The sequence below is a fragment of the Thamnophis sirtalis genome, unplaced genomic scaffold (assembly GCF_051295495.1).
Source record: "Thamnophis sirtalis isolate CommonGarterSnake01/CBP01778 unplaced genomic scaffold, rThaSir2_p1.2 scaffold_8, whole genome shotgun sequence".
Taxonomy (NCBI): Eukaryota; Metazoa; Chordata; class Lepidosauria; order Squamata; family Natricidae; genus Thamnophis; species Thamnophis sirtalis.
This window is the reverse complement of record NW_028261388.1, coordinates 69,987,131-70,007,532: the sequence shown is the minus strand read 5'-3', so window position 1 is coordinate 70,007,532 and position 20,402 is coordinate 69,987,131. Positions and strand designations below refer to the sequence as shown.

General features: G+C 37.9%; 1 protein-coding gene across 3 annotated transcripts in view; it reads right to left on the bottom strand.

Annotated features, from left to right (window-relative positions):
• Positions 1–368: 368 nt before the first annotated feature.
• The window catches only part of NRG2 (neuregulin 2), a 190,789-nt gene continuing 170,755 nt past the window's right edge, over positions 369–20,402 (bottom strand). For all 3 annotated transcript variants that reach the window (XM_087721860.1, XM_087721861.1, XM_087721862.1), the window contains 4 exons: positions 15,814–15,937; positions 14,989–15,116; positions 7,050–7,274; positions 369–1,935 (listed from right to left, as the gene is read on the bottom strand). In XM_087721860.1, the coding sequence (XP_087577986.1) occupies positions 1,296–1,935; positions 7,050–7,274; positions 14,989–15,116; positions 15,814–15,937 (1,117 nt within the window). In that variant the 3' untranslated portion in view covers positions 369–1,295. The remainder of the gene's footprint in view (positions 1,936–7,049; positions 7,275–14,988; positions 15,117–15,813; positions 15,938–20,402) is intronic.

Below are 20,402 nucleotides of genomic sequence, written 5' to 3'. Positions count from 1 at the left end.
TTTTCTCTGTTTCAGGGAAGTTTTCTTGCCACCTACAACCAGAAAGCTCTTTAACTCATCAACCAGGATACATGGTGGCTTTATTTTTAAATGGAAAGTTCTTGTGGAATGCTCAAATGTTACATTTACAACCATCTTTACAAAATGGAGCACACAAAACAACATTGTCTTTGATGTTTCTTTCCATGGGAAGACGACTGAGGCAAGGTTAGCATGCTGGTGGCACTATCTCAGGAGAAGGGACAAGGAAGGAGGGATAGAAGGGGATGGCATACTTAAGAGACATCTAGATCACTGGAGGCTTTTGAAACCCTTTCTCAACAGCACCTTGTGTGTCTTGTATATTCCATGATGGGGGTGGGGGGTCATGTTTCTTTGATGATCAAACTGAGGTCAGAATTTGGAGGACATTTTTGTTCTGTGCATGCACAGCAGTGGCTTATATCTTTACTAAACAGCTGAAGTTTATCTCCAGAAATGGTGTCAAAACAGATTTTAGGAGCAGCATTACTTAAACTAGTATTATTTAATGATTTGCAATGTTTGGTTTTGGGGTGGTGGTGGTATCTTGATCACAGACCTTTTGAGGATCAGAAATACATTGGAAGGGCTACAGATACTGTGTAATCCTCTTTCCTTTCTTCTCCACCCCCCTTTTTGATTATTGTTTGTCTTATCAGAGAAACCAATTTTTACTTACCAGTGTGTAATATTTTCCCAGCTAGGGAAAAATATTTATGAAAACACTGAAACATACGTCTATGCGCACATGTGCAGGAGGGAAAGGAAATGGGAGAGACCAAGAGCACATTACTTTAGCAACACTAGATCATTAATCTCTAGGTATCGGGGAATTTAAAAGGGTACTGTTCAAATGGGAAAATGCTGACTGGAATATTTTATAACAAATTGTCCTGAACATAAAGCCTGTGTTTCAAGAATGCTTAAACATAATATTCAGTGTGGACTCTGGCATTCGCATACAGCAAAAAGGCACCACAATATTTTTTAATGATTTGTAGTCAAAAATTGGCCCATCTTTTAAAATGTTTTTGTTAAGTTTCTGTTTTTCTGAGAAGCTGTAAATCAAGATGTTACATATAAATAGATTCCTTACAAAAAGGTTTTTGCCATTAGCTCTTATAAGACATCATTGCTAAAATGAAAATAAAACATTTCATTTGTTATATTTTTGCATTTTTTTATATAAAATAAAAATTTGTCTTTTCTGTCGTGTTATCTTCCTCAGTACTGATGTATTCATGGAAGTGGACATGAGGAAGAGTGTGTAACACCTAAGGTGGCGCAAAGCCTTGGCTGGATCTGGTGTGTGTTTGTTGGCTTTCACCCTGTGCGTTGAATCTGCTGAAAGAAGAGAAAGTTCTGTTGTCAGCTGAGCAGTATAAATCTGTGTCCGTCGCCTCCATGTTCCGATTGCTTAAGAAAGGGGTGCTCTCAGCTATCAGCTCCTCATCAGACTCACTGTATGAGGCGCTGCTGACCGAAAAGGAATCTCTAAGCATTCTGCCTCTGTGAGACAGGTGGCCATTCAGTTTAGATCTCCTCCACCGCCTGTTGCTGCTGCCTGTTCTCTTTGGCTGTTCTAGTGCAGTGATGTACTCATGGGTTGTCTCGTATTCATCATCCTCTGTGATGCGGAAGGGACTGGAGGGCAAGCTCCCTGTACTCTCATTCAGATAGTTCCTTCTTTGGTAGTAAGTATCATACCTTTGTGTATCTTGGCAGGGCGCTTGGTACCTTCTTAGCAATGGCTGTTGCTCCTCCACTTGGAAATTAATGGATGCAGCCGGGGGAAGTGAAACCGCATGAGCAGAATTAGGAGAAGTTATTTCAAAGGTGGGCACATGGGCTGAAGCTGAGCAATGGAAGTCGACAGGGGATAGGCGTGCCGGGGTGGTCAAGGCAGAGACATATCTAGAAAAAGAAACAATGGCATTGGTATCCAGCTTAAATCTTAGAACAAAAGGCTGAGTCTTTCAGCACAAAGTTTTCCATTCCTATAAACACTTTGGTCAGGATAAAAGAAAAGAAAGGGATTTTTCTCTGAGATTGAAGTATTCACGGAATAGAGTATGATTGTTGTCATATGAGAAGGGGGAAGCCTACTGATCAGACACAGATTTTTCACTCTAAAATAAGAACTGGAAAGAAGCAGAAATACACAGGGTTGTGATACACTTTAGGCAGGGGTGGGTTTCTCGCCCCATTCCAACTGGTTCGGTTGGAACGGGGCTGGCGGCGTCCTCGTGCACGCGCGTGGTGCACGCATGCGTACTAGCATCTGCGCGATGCTCCAGCTGCTCCTGGACGATCGCGCAGGCGCTGTATGCGTCTTGCGCATGCGTGGAAGCGCAGAACTCGTCAAAACTGGGTAAGGACCGCGGGCGGGCGCACCCTTCGCCGTTCCCGGAAGTTACTTACTTCCGGGTTTGGCGACCAACCGGTTCGCAGGGACCGCCGCAAACCGGTTGAAACCCACCCCTGACTTTAGGGTTAGTTAATAAAATGTCTGATTTATTCCTGGAGCCAACTGGTATCTGGCAATGTTAGAAAATCTGATACACTGAAGTACCTGAAAATCCTCAATGTGGTTTCTCTTGGGATGAATGAGCTACAATGCTAAATATGCCAGAACAAAAGTCGAGACAAACAGATGTCTCACCTATTATTACCAGGGTACAGTGAATGTTCACCAGCCTTGGGCAAAGTACATATCCAAAAGTTAACTTTGGAGAGATTCGTAACATAAAGTTTTGAGTTCTTTTTTCTTTTACGTTTATTCTATATGCTTATTAAAATTTATAAATAGTCTTGGGCATACTTGGTGAGATTAAATGTATACAACATGACAATGACCAGGATTGTATTAATGTTTTCTTTTCTTTTTTTCTTTTCTTTTTTTCCTTTTTTTCTTGTTTGTTTTCATTATATTTTGATGCTGCTCCATGATCATAGGTAAAGATATTGGTTCTCTCTCCCACTGACATAAATATATTTACATACTGTGTGTGCTTTTTTTAAAAAAAAACTTGGGATACAGACTATGCAGCTACCTTCTTATCAGTTTTTATTTTATTTTTCGTAATTCTTTTTATGACAGACTTCCTTGTAATATGGAATAGCATTTTTATTTACAGTCACCCAAATAGCAAAAAACAGTAAAATCAAAATTAAAACAGATGAATCACTAAAGGAAAAGAGAAAGTTAGCTAACTTATCTCTATTGCATCCCTGCTATGAAGAACAAAAGCTTACTCACTTATCAGAGTAGCCAGGCATTCTGGGTTAAACATCAATTTAATGAGTAACTAAAAATAGTCACCCAGATCTGAGCCTCTGTCCTCGTGATGCTCAAATCCAGTCTTAAAGCTACATTAGACTCACATTTGTGCACTTGCAAAATTGCTCTCAAAATCACTGAAGTTTCCATGCTGAAATTCAGTTGGAATACGGGTTATTTGCACAATATATAATAATTGTACCATTATTTCTGCCTCAAATAGTTTCAATGTGACAAGGATATAATGTCCTCCTTTGGAGCAAAAAAGGGTTAAAGCAGCCACAGACGCTATCTGTGCCACTTGGGTTATATAATCTAAATGTACGTTTCTCCACCCACATGAGCCTAACATTATCCTTAAGTCATTAGGAATAGTATATTATGTAAGTTGTTTGTTGAAGTATAAAATACCAAATCATTAAAGGAGATTTCTACTACTGTTTTAAATAGTTCACTAAAGCACAGTCATGTATTTACAAAACAGATGGAACATTTTGTTTTATTTCAAAAGCAATTCAGTTGCATTTTACTGTATGCTTTATGCATACTGTATGCTACAGATATGCTTTTTAGATAAAGAATCAACATTGACTGAAAATTATGTCACGTCATACTTCTATAGTTTTCAATGATTCTACTATTGTTGTATTGTTTGATTCTTTGCATATTAACTGATGCTTTATCAACATTTGTGTAATATTAAAAATAATGATTTGAAGTTTGTATTTTTTTTGGTTAATGTTGTTAACACTATTACTGCATGTTTCTTTAATAAAATATAATAATGACACCCCCCCAAAGTAATTTGAATTCAAGATAAAGAAACCTGATGCACACTTTCAGGATCCCCCCCGCCCCCAACATCATCCCCCCCCCAAGCATTACCATGCTCTTAAAATGCTTACTAGCAGATAGAAAAGGGGTAGGAAAGAGAGATGGAAGGAGAGATTGAGATTCCAATTAGATCAGTGTTTCTCAACCTTGGCCACTTGAAGATGTCTGGACTTCAACTCCCAGAATTCCCCAGCCAGCGAATGCTGAATTAAATAATCTCTTTTTCCTTTTCACTTCTAATCTAATACTTCTAAAAGTATTTCAGTGGTGTCTTTGTCTGGCAACAGGAAGAATTGATTGTATCTAAAACAAACTCTGCACTCCTTAGAGCTCCACTATACTGAACCATTTTTATAAGAATATGTCTTTTACTAGAAATGCAGCTGGACAAGAAAAGAATGGCCAATAAAATGGGGTAGAGAAATGCATTATCAGACTTAATTTTGAGCTGACCTGCATATAAATAATTTTTAAGGTGAATGAAAAGAGAATTTGCTAAGCTAAAATAAAAAGGACTCGATTTGGTAATAATAGGATAATAATAAAAGGAAAGAAATGACTGGATTATTATATATTTCAGGAAGATTTAGCATCTGCTTAAGCAGCTCTATAAAGATAAACATCAGTTTATTATTTTTTATTCTTTGGGATATCAATTTATGTAGTTTCCAATCTCACAATTGTAACTTTGGATAGTGCATGCAGAGTTAATACCAGAGAAACATACATAAACACATAAAATGGCCAAAAACAAACTCAAGTCCAATCATTAAAAAGACACACTTACAGAGACAGGCAAGACATATGCCTGAGGGAGCATCAAAGTTTTTAAGGATTTCTGAAACGCTAATTTATCTGAACTTTTACAATAATGGTTATATGTCAATCTGGCATTGAGAGAAACGGGAATGTCTTCTCGTTCCCTTACTTTTAAAAATGTATATTAATTATATTTTCTTCGTTGTTTGCTGCAGGATATTTCTTTCTTCCATTGCATTTGGTTTTGCTGTGTTCTAGTGAGTTAAGTCCGTGACCCGTCAAAACCGCGCTCGACTAAGCCGCGCCCGATTAAACCGCGTCGCTGACGTCATCAACAGGGCGACAACAGCCAGCGCGGGGAAAGAAGGGCGCTTTAAATAGCGCTTTGAAAGCAAGCCGATTCAACTTAAGGTAAGGGTTAGGTTTAGGGTTAGCTTTAGAGTTAGGTTAAGGGTTAGGTTAAGGGTTAGGGTTAGGTTTAGGGTTAGGTTAAGGGTTAGGGTTAGGTTTAGGGTTAGGTTAAGGGTTAGGATTAGGTTTAGGGTTAGGTTAAGGGTTAGGTTTAGGGTTAGGTTTAGGATTAGGTTTAGGGGGGTTAGGTTTAGGTTTAGGGGTTAATTTTAGGTTTAGCGTTTACAGCGTGCTTCTGTCTCTGCGCTGTTGTCGCCCTGTTGATGACGTCAGCTACGCGGTTTCGTCGAGCGCAGTTTAGTCTAGCGCGGTTTTGTGGTGGAACCGTTAAGTCACTTGTTGCTGATAAAAGTTGTATTGAAAAAAAAATACAATTTAAGGATTTTACTTTAAAAAAGCATAAGTACTGCAAGGCATAACAGAATAACAGAGTTGGAGGTCTTCTAGTCCAACCCCCTGAAGAAAAATATTGTTCTCAATTATGTTAAACAATTAAACAACATTTTTTGGACAGTGGCCAAAGTGGTCTGACTCAGGTGTTGGTTCAGAGCAATGAAAACCATTTAATATTGAGGCATTTGTTTTTATCAGGCATGTCAATATAGATTATATTAAGTGGTTGCAGCAAAGATACTGGGGATAGGTTTTATACTTCTTCTACCTGAAGAGTTATTTTAAAAGGTAGTTCTAGATAATTTCCAGAATCTGTATGAGGATATTAGAATTCTGCTATATAGCACTTTTGAGATAAATGCTTCCTTCAGAAAATAATAATTTAGCATTTTTATTTATGTATTGAGCCACACATCTCCCCAAAGTGACTTTATGTGGCACATGAGGGTTAAAACCACCACAACTGTTAACAAAAAACAAGCAATTTAATCAGAGCAATTCTAATAATCATTTAGAAACAGATCCTCAAGAAGCTGAGGAAGTTAAGTCAATGATGGGCTTTCTGATTCATAGTTTGATTTATTGCTTATGTTACATAATTTTACAACCTGTGCTTATCCATCTTCTCAATTAACTCTATTTTTGTTTGCCTTCTCTCCCCTTCTTGTCTTATGCTGTATTAGAGACTGGCCATTATTTGTGTCTTCAGTCTAAAAGCAATGAAATACTGCTTTGACAGGCCATTTTAGGGGGGGGGGTGTACTGTTATTCTGGAAGATCCATTAAACAGGATTAAAAGATAAAGGTTAAAAGATATGTGCTAGTCATTTCCGACTCTAGGGGACGGTGCTCATCTCCGTTTCAAAGTACAAGAGCCAGTGCTGTCCGAAGCCGTCTCTGTGGTCATGTGGCCAGCATGACTAAACACCGAAGGTGCATGGAACGCTGTTACTTTCCCACCAAAGGTGGTTCCTATTTTTCTACTTGCATTTTTACATGCTTTCGAACTGCTAGGTTGGTAGAAGCTGGAACAAGTAATGGGAGCTCACTCTATTATATGGCGCTAGGGTTTCAAACCACCAACTTTTCTGATCGACAAGCTCAGCATCTTAGTCACCGCATCCCTGCATAAATGATCCATAAATGATGCATCATTTATCATTTGCATAAATGATGCAAACTGATGCAATTGACAGAAACCAATGCAGATGTTGTAAAAGCAGGGTAAAAATCACATAAATGTCACTGCCTCATCCAAGCCTATTGCACTCAGAGTTTGCTAAGAGGGTGGGGGGCTGTTAAATTGAGGTTTCCTTGTATGAATGATAATAACAGCAACAGAAAATGAGACCTCTCACTATGTGGTGAGTCTCGAAGGGAATCCACAGAATCTCTGTACTGCATCATTGGCCTCCTCTGTTCCTCAATGGAGTATGATGCTTCCCGCCGAGCATGAGCTTCCATACAGGTAGGACTGTTGCATTTGCTGGTTCCCACAGAAGACAACATCATCCCAGATTGACAATCAGAAGTGAGGCTTTCTGTGCGGTCCAAGCTCCAGGTGTGGCTTTCATGTCTGCAAGCCAAATGATAAATAATTATTGGAGAAGGATAGAAATAGATCTTCCTAAACCTAACTACTTGCTTAAGTGGACTCGTCTTTCCAAGTAAAGTTCATAAGCCATACTTGTAAGGTATGGGTGCATAAAATTATGAGTGCATAACTTATAAAGGAATAAGGCAATCTGTCACCTGTTGGGTCATTGTTTCAGAGATATTTCCTTAACAGATTTTTCAATGCCTTCAACAATGGCAGAGCTTTTAATGTACTGCCTTCACTGAAAAAGATCTTAAAAATTCACGAAGATATTCAGAAAGGTATCTTCCATGAAAATAGCACATCACAATCAAACATCAGGAGTTGACCACAGGAAATGTTTTGTGACATTAGGTCATAAAATGTTTTATCATAATTCTTATATCATAAAATGTTTTATAAATTTTGCCAAATTTTATAGGTCCTGGATTTTGAACACATTTCGTAAGTTGTCCCTTGATTCAAAAATTCTTGCTCAATGATGCACTGTTTCACCCAGTTACAAACATGAGACTTTTAGTAATTTAGTAGTAGATTTGTAAAACAATTTTAATCTTACATTATAATTAATGTCTAAAATGAAGAAAGTGTACATTATATGGCAATCAAAGATAAGCTAAAATTTTCAGAGGTCATTATTCTCTTGAACCAGAAACCTAGTACTTGGAATTTGACAACTGGACAAGGTAAAAATTCATTCTCCATGCCCTTACTATGGCTAAAAGATTGATACTTAGCATTGGAAAGCTAAATCTATAGCCCCTTTCATTCAATTGATTGAAGTGGCTTTAACACTTGCCACCTATTTTAGCAAGCTGCTTATAGATGTAGACTCTGTATGGCCAAATATAATTTATTTATGATATTGTTATCACACATTTCTTACTTTATACATAGTATAATGAAATATATGGTTCCCTTCATGGATTACTGCCTTGTCATGGTGAAGGGGCTTGAGGCTATGAGCTATGCCGTGCAGAGCCACCCAAGGCAGATAGGTCATAGCAGAGAGGTCTGACAAAACGTAATTAGGAAGGAGAAGAAAATGTCAAACCCATTTCAGTATCTTTGCCATGAAAACCCCATGAACAGTACCAAAAGGCAAAAAGATATGACGCTTGAAGATGAGCCCCTCAGGTTGGAAGGTGTCCAATATGCTACTGAGGAAGAGCAGAGGGCTAGTACTAGCGCCAGAAAGAGGGAAGCGGGTGGACCAAAGCTGATTGCAACATAGAAATTCTCCCCGGGGTAAAACTCCCCAAGCCACAGATTTACTCGATGACCGCACGTGAATTGGAGGAGTTACATAACTTCATTGATAAAAACCTAAAGAGGGGGTTCATCCAGCCAGCTAGGCCACAGGTAGCAACTCCAGTGTTATTTTGAGAAAAGAAAGATGGCTCTCTTTGCTTATGTGTGAACTATAAAAATCTTAATGCCATTTGCATGGAAAATGTGTACCCTCTAGCCTAGCCTTCACAAAGGACATGTTAGCTCATCTGGCCAAGGGAAAATTTTTCACCAAGTTTGATTTAAGGGAAGCATACTACAGAGTCCGTATAAAAGCAGGAGGTTAGTAGAAAACCACCTTCAACTGCCCTCTGGGTTTCTTCCAGTTTAGAGTACTCCCATTCGATCTGCAGGGGGCACCATCAATTTTTATGCAGTTGATAAATGAGGTGCTGCAGGAACACTTGTATAAGGGGGTGTTAGTTTATCTTGATGACATCCTCATCTACACAGAAACTTTAGAGGAGCATGTGAAACTCGTGCGATCAAACTCAGAGCTGCTGAACTTTATGCCAAATTGTCTAAGTGTGAATTCCATCAGGAAAAAAAATGACTATTTGGGGTACCGCATTTCTCATGAGGGTATTGATATGGACCCAGAGAAAGTCTGGGCTGTTTTGGAATGGGTGCCGTGGTGATATGGGCAGTGCTACTTCAAATGAATGCTGATGGGAACCTTCAACCTTGCACCTACACCTCCCGAAAATTGACTGAGACAGAAAGGAGATGAGCCATTTGGGAAAAGGAAGCTTTTGTAGTCCGGTGGGCCCTACTAACCTGGCAGCATTTTCTCGAAGGTGCCAAGCACCCGTTTGAGGTGTGGACTGATCATAAGAACTTTGAGGCGCTAAAAACCCCATGGAAACTGTCGCCCAAACAAGTTCGCTGAGCACAGCATTTTAATCAGTTCAATTTTACGCTGAAATACCTCCCAGGAGGAAAGAATTTTATGGCAGATGCTTTATCCAGGCTACCCCAGTATAACAGTGCCAGATCGGAGGTGATTCATCTGGTTATGCCTTCCAAGCAGCTAGCAGTCCCAGTAGTCACTAGAAGCCAAGGGGAAACTCCACAGAGCTAACAAAATGACTGAGGAGTGGGCGGCATGCAAAGTTGCTAGCATCTGATGAATGGTTCAAGTCCCACTCAAATGATTGCATCATGCAGGATGGTCTTGCATGGGTGGGAGCCAAGTTGTATGTGCCTGCGAGCCTAAAATGTGTTGTCCTCTAACAAGCCTATGATTCAAAACCGGCTGGACACTTTGGATTCGTGAAGACTTTACATTTGGTTAAAAAGCAGCTTTGGTGGCCTTCTCTGAAAAAGACATTGCTAGTTGTCCTGTTTGTGCTAAGACAAAGAGACCACCAGAAAAACCTCAAGGACTACTCCAAAACATTGTCCCTTGGTGGCCCTTGGAAGGAGATATCTTTGGACTTTATTGTCAAGCTGCCAGAAAGTAATGGAAATACCGTTATTTGGGTGATCACGGATTTGTTCTCCAACAACTGCATTTCGTGTCCTGCTCCAAGATTCCATCAGCAAAAACATTGGCTAAACTGTTCATCCTTCAAGTGTATAGGTTACACAGTATTCCTGAACACATTATCTCAGAGGGATTCAATTCACCTCCCACTTTTGGAAGGAGTTCCGAAAATTGTTAGGCTTCACCAAAGGTCTAAGCTCCACCTACCATCTGCATACAAATGGGGCTTGTGAATGGGCTAACTTGGTTCTAGAGCAGTACCTCAGGTGCTATGTCAATTATCAGCAGGATAATTGGGCCGATTTCTTGCCTTATGCAGAGGTCGCGTATAATAATTCCGTACATAGCAGTACAGGATTGACCCCATTCAAAGTAGTATTTGGCCAGGATTTTGTGCCTATCCCTGAATTGCCCCAGGAGAAGCTGCAAAACTTTTCCTTGTCTGAGTGGATTAATCAGCTAGAAGTTATCTGGCCTGTAACTTGTAAAGCATTAGATGAAGCTCACCAAGCACATTAAAAAAAGCTGATAAAAAAAGGGTGAAGCCAAAAGAATACCAGGTTGGGGATAGGGTTTTCTTGTCCACTAAGTATCTTCAAACTACCCAAAATCGAAGAAACCTGGACCTAAATACATGGGTGCTTTCCCCATTGTCAGAACTGTTAACCCGGTAACGGTACAGTTGAAACTGCCAAAGACCCTTTAGGAGAATCCATCCCGTGATCCATTTAGCTTACTGAAACCAGAACATACCTCCTTAATTCGCCTGGCCTATGCCCCTCCTCCTATCCCTCTCCTCATTGAGGAAGAACAGCATTTTGAAGTCAAGGGGATCCTTGATTCCAGGAAACATAGAGGGAAAATACAGTATTTAGTGGCTTGGAAACATTTTCCTCCTTCCCATTCTGAGTGGGTGAATAAGTCCAATGTCAGGGCCCCTAAACTCTTGCAGAAGTTTCATTCTAAATACCCCAATAAACCCTAAATGTGTTTATAAATGTTCTTGTTATTACTGTTTTTCTGTTTTTCTTTCCCTCCAGGGATAACATCTTTTCTGCAGGAGGGCCGAATGTCAGCCTCTATATCGTTTGCTTGCTATCAGCTGCCATATAATGGGGAGGGAGGAGGTTCATTCTATTTGGGAGGGGAATAGTGCTGGTGGAGATATCTCGAAAGAGGAAGTTTTGTTCTCACCATTTTCTGCGCATGCTGAAAGCTCATGTTTGGGTTTGGTCAAGGTCAACCGTGTCTGCATACATATGACACCTTGGAGGTTGGAGATTGGACACTTGGGCCAGGGTAACTGGGCGGGGGGGGGATTTGGGTAAACGTTTAATATATACAACCCTAACCCTGACACACAGTCAATAAAAACAAGATCAGGAACTGACTGTGGCTCAGATCATGAGCTTCTTGTTGCAAAATTTAGGCTTAAATTGAAGAAAGTAGGGAAAAGCACTAGGCCAGTCAGGTATGAACTAAATCATATCCCTGATGAATATACAATAGAGGTGACAAATAGATTTAAGGAATTAGATCTTTTCTACAGAGTGCCTGAAGAACTATGGAAGGAGGTTCGCAACATTGTACAAGAGGTAGCAACTAAAACGATCCCAAACAAAAAGAAATGCAAGAAAGCAAAATGCCTGTCTGAGGAAGCTTTGCAAATAGCTGAGGAAGGAAGGGAAGCGAAAGGCAAGGGAGAAAGAGAAAGATACACCCAATTGAATGCAGAATTCCAGAGATAAGAATGCCTTCTTAAATGAACAGTGCAAAGAAATAGAAGAAAACAATAGACATGGGGGGAACCAGAAATCTCTTCAAGAAAATTGGAGATATGAAGGGAACATTTCATGCAAAGATGGGCATAATAAAGGACCAAAATGGCAGGGAGTTAACAGAGGCAGAAGAGATTAAGAAGAGGTGGCAAAATTGCACAGAAGAACTATACAAGAATGAACTTAACATCCCTGATAACCATGGTGGTCACTGACCTTGAGCCAGACATCTTAGTGATTGGGAACCTTTTTCTTATGGTGTGCCAAAATTGTGTGTGTGTGCACATGCCCACACCAATTCAATTCTCCCCGCCTACCTGCACGCAACCGCCCACCTGCGCATATGACCCCTCCCCAGGCTCCAGAGGCTTTCCTGAAGCTTGGGGCCTCCCAAAACGGCCTCCCCCGCACCCCCTGGAAGCCCTCTGGACACTGGAAATGGATCATTCCCGAACTGCCGGTTGGCTCTCCCCGGGCTTCAGGAAAGCCTTCAGAGGCTGGGGAGGATGGAAAACAGCCCCAATGAGCCAATTTGAAGTTCGGGAATATTTGCCGGCCGTGCCAGCAACTATGGCTCCGTGTGCCACCTGTGGCATGTGTGCCATAGGTTTGCCATCATGGTCCTAAAATGTGAAGTCAAATGGGCTTTAGGAAGTCTGAGCAACAACAAAGCTAGTGGAGGTGACAGTATTCCAGCTGAGCTATTCAAAATCTTGAAAGACGATGCAGTGAAAGTGCTACACTCAATTTGCCAGCAAATTTGGAAACTCAACAGTGGCCACAGGATCAGAAAAGGTCAGCTACATTCCAATTCCAAAGAAAGGCAATGCTAAAGAATGTTCAAACTATCGCATCATTACACTCATTTCACATGCTAGTAAAGTTATACTCAAAATCCTACAAGCTAGGCTCCAGCAGTATGTGGATCGAGAACTACCAAAAGTACAGGCAGGATTTCGAAGAGGTAGAGGAACTAGAAATCAAATTGCCAACATACGCTGAATCATGGAGAAAGCTAGAGAGTTCCAGAAAAATATCTATTTCTGCTTCATTGACTATGTCAAAGCCTCTGATTGTGTGGATCACAACAAATTGTGGCAAGTTCTTAAAGAAATGGGAGTACCAGACCATCTTATCTGTCTCTTGAGAAACCTATATGTGGGTCAAGAAGGAACAGTGAAAACTGGACACGGAACCACTGATTGGTTCAAAATTGGGAAAGTAGTCTGGCAAGGTTGTATACTTATTTAACTTATATGCAGAGCACATCATGAGAAAGGTGGGGTTATATGAATCAAAAGTTGGAATTAAGATTTCCGGGAAAAATATCAGCAACCTTAGATATGCAGATGATATCACTCTAATGGCAGAAAGTGAAGAGGAACTAAAGAGCCTCCTGATGCAGGTGAAGGAGGAGAGTGCAAAAGTTGGCTTGAAACTCAACATTAAGAAAACCAAGATCATGGCATCAGGCCCTCTCAATTCCTGGCAAATAGATGGGGAAGAAATGGAGGTAGTGACAGATTTTATTTTCCTGAGCTCCAAGATCACTACAGATGGGGACTTCAGACAAGAAATTAAAAGACGCTTGCTCCTGGGGAGGAAACCTATGGCAAATCTAGACAGCATACTAAAAAGCAAAGACATCATCCTGCCAACAAAAGTGTGTATACTCAAGGCTATGGTTTTCCCAGTTGCAATGTATGGCTGTGAAAGTTGGATCATAAGAAAGGCTGAACACCAAAGAATTAAAGCCTTTGAACTATGGTGCTGGAGAAGACTCCTGCGAGTTCCTTGGACTGCAAGGTGATCAGTCAGTCTTACAGGAGAGCAACCCTGACTGCTCTTTAGAAGGCCAGATCCTGAAGATGAAACTTAAATACTTTGGCCACCTAATGAGAAGGAAGGACTCACTGGAGATGAGCCTAATGCTGGGAAAGACAACAGAGAATGAGGTGGCTGGATGGAGTCTTTGAAGCAGTAGGCGTAAGCTTAAATGGACTCCAGAGGATGGTAGAAGACAGGAAGGCATGAGGGAATATTGTCCCTGGAGTCGTGATGGATCGGATACGACTTCGCAACTAACAACAACAATGAAGTATAATGAAATTTGGAACTCATTTATAAAAATACAATATATTAGAAACATTATAGTTATAAAAATATACTAGAAATATATGCATGTTTGATGGTAATTACATTAGATAAGTATTGTAGAATTGTAATTATTTACCATTGAAATGATAGGTTTTACTTTTTTCTTTGTATTTTTTCACTTTTCTAAAAAGTACATTCTATGTCTTTTTCCTTTGACAATTTATGCATTTTTATCATAATTATCTTATGATAAAAATATGGTTTTTCCTTTTTGTCATTATTTCACTGTTTACAAGTTTCACTTAGGTTCATTTGTTTGAAAGATTTGATTTAAAGGCTTTATTTAAATCAATATCTAATGAATTTTCCACTTTTTCATAAACATTGTGCAGGACATCTGTATATCAAACAGCAATACACAAATACAGACTACTCATATAGTAAAGGCCAGTGGTAAACCCAATTCATTTTAGAGCTTCTTCTTATTTTTTATGAAGACCTATTGTGGACTTAATGATTTAATGGACATAAGGATAAATGAAACTCACCAGTATCAAGACGAGATGAAGCTGATGTAATTGAGGTTGAATAGTAGAAAAGAAAGGGAAGACTCAATTTCTTAAGTCTATCATAACTGGGCTGCTAAATACTGGACAAAAACAACTCAATGGCAGGAAAGAATTATATCTTTCTGTATTTCCTTCTATCAAGAGTTCTCCACATCTCTATATTGCTAAAGTTAAACTACGGCAGTGCCCTAATGCTTGTATGTTTTAATGTAGTCTTTTCTTATTTTTATTTTTGCTTTTGGTTCTGCCTCATATATACTGCAAATGGAAAGGTTGGATATAGATAAAATTAAAATAAGTTAAAATGATGACTGAATTGAGAGATTCGGGAGGAAAGCCCAAGCTATACCGTATGTGAAGTTCCTAAATACATTTACAGAAATTTTGTGCATTGTTATTTAAATGGTTCTCTGATCATATCTACCCCAAAGGGGTTAAAAAGAAATCTGAGCTACGAAATATTCTGCTCATACCTTTGGCTTGAAGTTGGAGTTCCCGTGGAAGAGGGATGTGATGGTGAACAGGAATGGCTCCCTGAAAAGGTGGTCTCTATTTCTCTTCTTATGACATGCTCAGCAGCAGGAACATTTTTAGATATATACTGGGGAAAAAGACACATTCATAGATATTAATCCCTTTTCACTTTTGGGGCTTCGTTGCACAAAGACTAAAGACCTAAGGAAGACATTAAAGCAGCCACCCAAAGCCTTCACATTATCAGATTGTTTCACAGCTTCGTGGCATGAAGCAGCACTTAAACGATGAAATGTTTTTATGGACCTCTTATTTGGTATGTTGTGATCCCTCTGCAGATAATGTTAAGACCCCAATCCAAGTGCAACTTTTTCACCGAGAGGCTGCACATTTTTCAATAGTTGAGGTTGATGCCTCTGGTACTCTAAAGCAGTGTTTCTCAACCTTGGCAACTTGAAGATGTCAGGACTTCAACTCCCAGAATTCCCCAGCCAGAGAATGCTGGCTGGGGAATTCTGGGAGTTGAAGTCCGGACATCTTCAAGTTGCCAAGGTTGAGAAACACTGCTCTAAAGGCCCACAAAATCCTCCTGCAAATGTATTTGTTCTCCCACCTCTGATTATAATGGTACTGAATGGCAGAAGTTAGCTTGAGTTGTTTTTGGGAAAGGTAAGGAAAGAAAGAAAGAGATGGTGGGGGAATGAAGAAGAGGAAGGGGAGAGTTGTAAACAGAGGATGGAAGGACGGGTCTAAAAAGGGTTCTGGTTCTGCCTTCTATGCTTTTTCAGGAGGCTTTAGACAGGGAATTAAGAAATGTTACTCACATCAACCATCTGAATTTCCTCAGGATCCAGCCGAGGATGGCTAGGGCCATTCGCTAGATTCCTGTTCTGATGTGCTGGACACATGTTTTGCCGCAAATGATTGTGCATCCGATTTCTCTGTTTTCTGAAGAATAAGTACATCGTAAGGTATTCATATTGGAGCAGTGGACCTGTTTTACTCTGATGGACTATGTAATCCTGTCAAGTTGGGAACCTTAGATTGAATGGTTTGATTGGAAAATACGTTTTGATGCTTTTCTACTTTTGGTCTTGATTTCCTAAATTTGGAGTTTCAGTTTTGATATAGAGAAATTCTTCATTCTGTAATTCACATATCACTCCTAATTTTCTGTTTAATAGTAATTTTTAATATCTTTGAACAATAAATATATGAAGAAAAAAATACTGAAAGTATAAAGGAAAAATAATAACTAAACCATAGAAAAATATATGATGTTGGATCTGAAATATATAATTATTTTCTAGCCATATTGATAAATTTAGCTGTATTAGAATTCTCTAAAGAAGTTAATTTAAAATGTTCTTTTACTGTTAATAGTCCATAAACCTAGTGGCTCTATATTTTTGCAATATTGTTCAATATTATTTTAGCAGTTGTTAGAAAAAAAAATTCAATTCACAATTTTCACAAATAGCACAGTAATTTTCTAGTAGCTCATAGCCTGATTTTTAAAAAAACATTACATAATACAAAATTCCAGAATAATTTTGTAGGTATACATTACTAAAATTACAAAGAAATTCTGTTTAGAGTCTTGACATTTCCAATATTAAATTTATAATTTGTTATAATATATAATTTATATATAAGGTAATATTGCATCAAATATACTTTTGAAACTGCATTTTAGCTTGCTTTTAATTTATTAGCTGGTACAATGAAACACTATTTTGTTTGTTTATAAGTATATTCATATCTTGACTCTGTTTTTATTTATAAGCACCATGTTTTCTTTTGTTTTCTATTGGAGTCATTTTATAACCATAGTTATAAAATAGCTGAAATCTGCATTTCAAATTTAGTCATTTTTTACAGCTGTTTCTTTTTAGGTAAAAGTTATATCACAGTGATGTTATAGTTCTGAAAATACTGAACCAAAAGATGTTTCTTATCAATGTGTATGCTTAATTCTCTACATGAAATCATATTTAGTACAGAAAGAATGAAATGATGATCAGTCAGGTAACATAGGATTAAATTACACATTTCATGTATGAAATTAAGTAATTAGGAAATAACCAGCACTTAAAACTTTTTGAATCATACAGAAAATTTTAAAAGAACCTTTGTGAAACAACAGAATTTCTTTAAGTATATAAATTAATGGATGGAACAAAGTAAATCTAGATTTTTTTTCAGCCCCGAAAATAAGATTATTTTACTACATTTAACATCTTTATATTAAGGACATGACATTGAACTTTAACTAGTTAAGTCAATGAATTCATAACTTCGGTTGAGTTATTTTGTCAAATGAATCTTGCAATTATTTGTTACCAGTTATTGATAAGAAGGAAACTCATTGTTAAAAAGTTAAAATAATTTGGAAGAAAATTGTCATCTTTGCAACCATTCTTAAGATCTTTGATATGATGACAGAGTATCTGTCTTTTCTGTACGACTTATTAATTCATTTGTTAACTTTCATGGGAATTTTAAAACTGGATGATAAATATTTGTGCTTCTTATACTTCCACTGAATATTAATACCAATATCCACTGAATATTAATAGCAAGAAATTATTCTTTAATTTCCTTAGAAGGTAATATTCATAGCCAATTCTTATGAGCATTTAAAATGTGTCCTAAACTATCTTTCTCCTCCTCTCTGCCTGTCTTTCTTACATATTTGTAAAATTTGGAATAACTGAAAAATGAGTGCAATTTTTTCCAAGAATGTTTGACCATCTAAAGGCTGTTTCTCAATGGGAACAGAGACTTGATTTGTTTCTTTGTTCTCAAACTTTTGGAAGTTGTTAAAAATGGAGCTCTTCTAGAGGACTTTTGGAGGGCGATGATCTTAATTGTGCAAAACAGCGATTATGGGATTAATATTCCAATTGCTGTTTTCCTTAATTTGTTTAAGTCTAATGTTCATGTATTATAGGTTTTAATTTATATTATTATGACAGATGCAATAGGTAACTTCCAAGAGTCAAACTGATCACATATTTAATTGATAGGGGATTATGTAAGAATACAAAAGTGTTCTTTCTGATACAGGCTCTGTGGTGGTCATATCATTACTTCCGAGGTGGGCAAAAAGTATTGTATAGATCCAAAGATCTTTCCCTTTTTAATCTGTTTTCTTCCCACATCTTGTGCAGTTTATTGATTTACTGTATTTGTACCCAGCCTTTTATTATTTTTTGCAAATAGCTCAAGGTGGTGGAAATATCCAATAGACCTTCTTCGTCTTATTTTTCTCACAAAAACAACCCTGTGAGGTGGGTTGAGCTGAGAGAGAGAGTGACTGGCCCAAAGTCACTCAGCAGGCTTTCATAGCTAAGGCAGGACTTGAACTCATGGTCTCCTGCTTTCTAGCCTTAACCACTAGACTGTTGCTAAAATGGTGCATAATTTCCTTTTATTCCTTTTCTGATTTTTCCAAATACAACTGGCAATTTAATTTCAATGGGACTCTGTGATGTGTATTCTAACAAATATATAATAAATTCCCAGGAAAACACATCACAGAGTCCCATTCAAAGAGCCGAGGTGGCGCAGTGGTTAGGGTGCAGTACTGCAGGCCACTTCAGCTGACTGTTATCTGCAGTTCAGCGGTTCTAATCTCACCGGCTCAAGGTTGACTCAGCCTTCCATCCTTCCGAGGTGGGTGAAATGAGGACCCAGACTGTGGGGGTGATATGCTGACTCTGTAAACCGCTTAGAGAGGGCTGAAAGCCCTATGAAGCGGTATATAAGTCTAACTGCTATTGCTATTGAAATTAAATTGCCTCTGTGTGTGTGTGTAGATAGATAGATAGATAGATAGATAGATAGATAGATAGATAGATAGATAGATAGATAGATATAGATATAATGCCAGAAGCTTTCCTATAGCATGTTTATATGATATTTTCATTTATTATAGGAGAAGAACAGGCAGAGCTAGGGGGCAGAGTTAAACACATCCTCATTTTAGAGTCCTTGTGGACTAGAGATCCAAGTCCACCCCCTTGAATTCCATTGACTATAATCTAGCACCAATTTAGTGCTGACCATTAGTTGATTAGATTCTTGTGTATAGGTTTCAATAAATCTTCTATGCTGCAACTTTACAAAGGATCCTGATTCTTTGTGCCTGACATTTACATAGACATTTTGACGTGTGTTTCCTTAACATACCATTTTGTACACATTTTGATTTGTGACCAGCTCTGTCAATTGTGAAAAAGTATATATAATTGTTCTTCAAAGGATTTGACAAATTAGGAAGTTCAAAGAACTCACATCTGACTTAAAATGTGAATTAGATCTTTCTCAGATCTTGGTATTTTTAGGTTAATCAACATTGCAACTATAAAAATGATACAAAATTTCAGTTAATAGCATAAAGAAAAAGGCATATTTTTAAAGCTCATAATCTCATAAACTACAATCTTCAATAACATTCAAAGAAGGAATCCTACTTTGTAAACACAATTTCAACATTTTGTAACATTCAGACCAGATACAACTGCTTTCTTTGTCACGTGTCTGCTTTATGGAACAGCCACCCAAGATATATGGATGGTCACAACCTGGCTCTGTTGGCCTTCAGGATTAAAGAGCTGGTTTTATCTCCAGGCACTGGGACCAGGAGATTGATGGAGTGGTTGATGGATGGATGTGACTTTTATTAGGGCTGTCGTTCTGTTTATTGTTATAACTTTTTAGTATACTGTGTTTTTATTTTGTTCACTTCACAGAGTTCCTTCTTGTAGATGCGCAACTGCATAAGTTTGTTTAATAAAATAAATAAATTGTTCCTTCTGAAAGCCTAAAAAAATTAGGCTATGAACTTAGAATTCCCACCAGAATAACATCTGTTTCAAACACTGTTTGGCAAGTCATGAAGATAATGATAATATCGATGATAATAAAGACAATCTATACATAGCATTATACTCCTCTTAAACTGTATTATTTCATTGGAACTTTTATAAATTGTATTGGAATGATTATAAATAAATTGTTACATTTCTTGCAATTTTACTTAATAATCCAATCATATTTACCAAATAATTTTACCGCTTATGTGTTGCTTATATTTCCAAAATATGTCAGTTCCACATGAAATATGAATATAAAATATGAGTTTATTTTTGTTAGCTGACAAATTTTCTGTTGCAAGATATTAAAAATCTAAAATTTAATTTTCTTTTATTCTTAAAGCACTCAGCAATTAAAGTAACTTTTAATCCATTTTAAATCATTTTAATCATAAACTTCCCCTTTTTGAGATTGTTTTTAAACTATGCTCATATATTTCCAAATTGTTTTAATTTCTTTCTTTTTTTCTTTTTTAGGTCTTTCCCTTCTTTTTCTTTTCTTTTATTGTGTTCATTGCATTACATTTATTTTA